The sequence below is a fragment of the Sesamum indicum genome, linkage group LG12 (assembly GCF_026168435.1).
Source record: "Sesamum indicum cultivar Baizhima isolate 11 linkage group LG12, ASM2616843v1, whole genome shotgun sequence".
Classification (NCBI taxonomy): Eukaryota; Viridiplantae; Streptophyta; class Magnoliopsida; order Lamiales; family Pedaliaceae; genus Sesamum; species Sesamum indicum.
The window spans coordinates 3,848,244-3,853,709 of NC_142668.1; the positions used below are offsets into that span (position 1 = coordinate 3,848,244).

The 5,466-nt window shown below is 30.7% G+C and overlaps 1 protein-coding gene across 1 annotated transcript; it reads left to right on the forward strand.

Moving 5' to 3' along the window:
• Positions 1–650: 650 nt before the first annotated feature.
• LOC105178782 ((-)-germacrene D synthase) lies at positions 651–4,306 on the forward strand. The gene is made up of 7 exons (XM_011102332.3): positions 651–810; positions 921–1,194; positions 1,288–1,657; positions 1,735–1,953; positions 2,065–2,203; positions 2,314–2,562; positions 3,773–4,306. Exons 1-7 carry the CDS (start codon positions 688–690, stop codon positions 4,058–4,060), a joined length of 1,662 nt encoding a protein of 553 aa, XP_011100634.2. The 5' UTR covers positions 651–687; the 3' UTR covers positions 4,061–4,306.
• Positions 4,307–5,466: the final 1,160 nt, after the last annotated feature.

Genomic DNA, 5,466 nt, shown 5'->3' on the forward strand with positions numbered 1-5,466 from the left:
AAACTAACTACTCCATAAGGACATATTACTTGCCCTCTTCAGTGATCGGGTTTGCTTGTGAGAAAAAGAAAATATTTTGCAGGATTTCTTAGGCAGTGTACAAATTTTTTTCTTTTAATTTTTGCGAATTATTTTTCATAATTTAATCTTGTAACTTTACATTTTTATAATTTTAGTTATTTTTCTACTAATTTAATAAAAAAATTACATATGACACGCAAATAACCCAACAATTCATTCAGCACAAAATTACCAACCCTCTAACTTACAGGACTAAGATTGCACCTTTTTAAATTTACAGAGAGTTATATGATCTTTTTTAATCACATTGTCTTATTTGAACATTTTGGATATCACAGGAAGTAATATAATTTTTATCCTGCAAATTTTTTATTCAAGTTGGCCCAAAAAAAAATTATATTACCAAAATTTTAAAAATACATGACTAAATCACAAAAATAAATTCGTATAGAACAAAAATATCCAACCCGTAAATTATATCACAAGAATTACAATTTTCCCAGTATATGTAGAATGATGAATCATAATTACTAGTAGAGTGTAACGTCTAAAGGTCAAACATATGATACAGAAACTTTTTCACTAGTTATCGATTTTGTCCAAGTCACTCGTACAACTCCCTATATATACACACAACTTTCACTTGACACCAAAAACATAAGCAAAATGGAATTTGATTCATCAAATTCTTCTATTTTGATTAAGAAAGTTGATGAAGATGATATTCGTGAGTCATTCAAATATCATCCAAGCGTTTGGGGAGATTATTTCTTGGCTTATGTTTCTACGGTACAAAATTAGCTTTTGTTACACCACATCTTTAATATTGTATGCAAACATTATTTGAGATATTGCATGAAATAAACAAATTGTTATGAACAAAACTATGTTATGTACAGGAAATTTCTGTTGCCGAAGAGGAAGAACTTGGAAGACAAAAGGAAATGGTGCGGAAGGTATTGGCCCAAACGCCAGATCATTCGTATCACAAATTAGAATTCATTGACGCAATTCAACGTCTCGGCGTTGGTTATCATTTTGAAGAAGAAATCGACAAATTCGTACACTTCATACACGACACTTACTTAGAGTACAGTAGCAAAGACAATGATCTTCGTACTGTTGCTCTTCGATTTCGTTTACTCAGACAACATGGTTATCTTGTCTCGTGTGGTGAGTATTAACGAGTATAATGATTTTTTGAAGCTGGACTTTCTCTAGTAAGAATTCTCTATTCTGAATTGGTGTTTCGCCTTTTTATATTAGACATTTTCAACAAATTCACAGACGGTGAAGGTAATTTCAAGATATCACTGATAAAAAACCTCAAAGGAATGTTAGAGTTATTTGAAGCAGCGCAGTTCAGAATAGCTGGGGAGGAAATTCTTGAGAAAGCATTGCAGTTCTCCTCTAATCTTGAGTCTTTAGTCTCAAACATGAATTGTTCCATTTCGACAAAAGTTAAAGAAGCTCTCAAGATCCCTATTCTCAAGAGTTCTAACAGAGTGGGAGCTAAGAAATTCATTTCCATATACCAACAAGATGAATCACATTCAGAGATGCTACTGAATTTTGCAAAATTGGACTTTAACATTGTACAAAAGACACATCAAAAAGAGCTTAGCGACTTTACGAGGTACTGCTATACTCGTCTTAACATAAGCAAATTCATAGATACTATACTATGCAACAATGAAATTGTGAATATTGTAGGTGGTGGAAGGATTTAGACTTTGTAAATAGATTGCCTTTTGCAAGAGATAGGATGGTGGAATGCTACTTTTGGGCATTGGAAGTCTACTTTGAGCCCCATTACCATATTGCAAGAAGAATGCTAACCAAAATCATCAACATGACTTCCATTCTTGACGACATTTATGATGTTTATGGAACGTTAGATGATCTTCAGCTCTTTACAGACCTCATTCAAAGGTCACATTCTGAGTCTTTCTTCAAAACTATACTTATTTACTTAGCATAATGTAACTTGTGAATATTTTGATATGACAATTGAATTTTCCTTCTTTTACCGCGGGTATGTAGATGGGATGTTAATGCCTTGGAGCAGTTGCCGTCATACATGAGAATATGTTATGAAGCCCTTTCAGATGTGTATATTGAAATAGAAAATGAACTGGAAAAGACAGGCGAATCGTATCGTGTCCAATATGCAAAAGAAGAGGTATATATATATATATATATATATATATATATAATATATAGCGAATTGAACGAATAAATTAGTTTAATTTACATTTGTATTCGCTGTCCATTTCTATTTTGATTTTGCAGATGAAAAAATTGGTGAGGGCATACATAGAAGAGGCAAAATGGTCTTACAATAAGGACATGCCGAGGATGGAGGAATATATGAAGGTGGCCATTGTATCTTCTACTTATATGATGTTGTTAACAACATCCGTGGTTGGTATGGGAAACCTAGTAACAAAGAAAGACTTTGACTGGATTACAAGTGAGCCACTGCTTGTACGTGCATGCTCAATAATTGGTAGATTAGCCAACGACTTGGCAGGACAAGGGGTAAGAAATTAATTAACACAAATTCCACACTCAATTTACACTTAATTTCTTGGACATATTATGCCAATTAAGACTTAATTGTATTTACGGTCCCATATTTGGGGTTGTCAAAATAAGAATCCTAAATTAAGCGGTGGTAAATAGTATTTCAAAATTAATAATTTTTTATAAGTACAGGACTCTAGCCATCGAATTTTTAAAAATGCTGAAAATTGATTACATGGACAAATATAAGAGTTTTTTTTTTTTGGGGGGGGGGGGGAATGAAAAGTTAATGAAAAATCAACTGCCCACTAAAACATTTTCTTTCTCTATTATGCCACAAGAGCTTATATGGATAAAAAACCTGCCATATAAGTAATGATATGAAAAAAAAAGGGAAAAAAATATTTTTATGTGTTGTTCTTTTTACTGATTGGACATTTTTTTTATTTCTTCTCTGTCACAAAAATAAAATTTGAGTTTATATTTTGTACTAACTGTTGTGACATGGCGTCCCTTCATGCATATAATAAATATTCTTACATACACTTAAAAGTATATTAAAAATTAAAATAAAATATATAACGTGTACACGAGTTTCAAAAAAAGAAAGAAAAGAAAAAAAAATAAAATCAATTGAAATGTATTGTCAATACAAAAAAAAATATAAATACATAAATTAATATTTTACATACATTTACAATTATAAAAATAAATTATTATTTTATATAATATAAGTTAACCAGAAAATTGACCCACCAGAAAGGGCCAATGGCGATGGTGACCAACAGAGGGGGCTGAACGGTGCGCCCCCCCTCTTTTTTTTTTGTAGCGGGGGGTGGGGGTGGGGGGTTTAACTTTTTTATAATTTAAATTATATAATAATTTTATTTTTTTAATTTACATAATATATATCCAAAATTTATTTTGTACAAGTTTTTTCAATATCAGTTCTTATGCGGTAGGTTGTTTCTAAAACTTGCTTAGTGAGTTTTTTATTCACTTAAAAAAAATTCTAGATTTATACACGTCAACAAATTCTGGCTAGTTTTAAAAATTTAGTGGCCGAAATCTAGCAATTGCCAAAAAGAATTTAACTCTTGGGTACTATTTGACATCCCTATATTTAAAATTCTTATTTTATCAACCTCAAAAAAATGGAGCAGTAAATACAATTCAGCCTGTTAATTAATTTCTTACAAGATTTTGGTTGTATTTTCATGTACAGTTTGAAAAGAAATCTACGGCAGTGGAATGTTACATGAATGAAAATGATGCCTCAAAAGAGGAAGCTTTTGCTGAACTAGGGAACCAAATCACCAAAGCATGGAAGGACATAAATCAAGAATGCCTTCAACCAATGGTACCAATCTCTATGTCTGTCCTTACGCGTGCTCTCAATTTAGCTTGCGCTACACATCTTTTCTATTTGGAATACGATGAGTATTCCAATTCTCAAGCTAATATAAAAAATATCATACACGACGTGTTACTTGAGCCGAACGTGATGATTTAAAAATCCAAGTCGGAATTGAATGATGGATGTGGGAGGCTAGTGAACCTCTTCTGCTCCTCAACTTTGTCAAAGTTATTGCATCTCAATAAATAAAGACCTGACCCAATGGAATTATAATTATAGATTTATGGAGTTTGGCATCTTGGCAGCAAACCTAGCTATGTTTTGGTATCAAAGTCTGAATCTTGTATCTCAATGTATTAAGAGGCAAAGGAATTGATGAAATGGAACTATATTCAAAGATTATTCAAGTTTGGCATCTTGGCCTTGGACATACTACTGTTCAACTGCTTTTATGATTGTAGCACAGTAGAGCTGGACATTTTTGTATCTTGATAATTATTACAAATTTGTCAAGTGAACTACTGTTTTCATAAAACAATACACAAAGAGAGAAAATTTGTGACAGATATAATTTAAAGTGATAATTTTAATATTTTCACTAGTTATATTGGTTCTCAAACAAAGTAATTTGTGCAGTTTTAGTCCTTAAACAATTGGAAAAATTGCATAATACCCCTGTGTTATGCTAAAATTGCACAAAACTTACTTGTGTTAAATAAATAGTAATAAAAGACCCTGTGAATTTTGAAACCCTGCAAAAAGACCCCCTCCGTCCAAAACTGGCAGAAGGTATTGTACACGCAGTGGAAATAAGAGTGGGGGCTTTTTTTTATCCTATTTCAGCTTTTTTGGTAGTGCAATTGTCCACAATACCCTTCTCCTTCATTATATATACAACTTAACATTCCCTCACAAACATACTACACAAAAATAGAATTTTAAGTGAGCAAATTTTCAATTTGTCCCTTTTATGTGAATATAAATAAAAATCATATATTATAAATTAAATTAAATTATTATTTAATATAATATATTTTCATATTTATTTATAAAATATACTAAATCAATATAACAATCCTACAATTATATCAGATTTTTTAACTTTTACAAAATATTATATTATTAATTAAATTAAACTATTATTTAATTTAAATGTATTTTAATACTTATTTATAAAATATACTAAATAAATATAAAAATACCTAAAATTTATATCAATTTTTTTAACTTATATAAAATATTCTATTAAAACTATTAATATATATTTAAATTAAGCATTTAATATTTTTTTATTATTTTTAAATTTTGTTAAATGAAATAATTTTAATTAATTTTTATTTATTAATTCTTCTCCGTCGTCTTCTCCAACGCCGACGAGTCGGCGGTGATAAAAATGGGCAATATTGGTCTCGTTGGAATCGTCTCGACGAAAGGAGTCGAACGGTGGTAGTCTCAAGTCATGATTCGTCCAAACGCCGGCGAATCGACGCAACAAACATCACGACAAAAATAAATTTAAAAGTTTTGGATCTCAACAAAAACTTGATGAAAATGAGCAACGT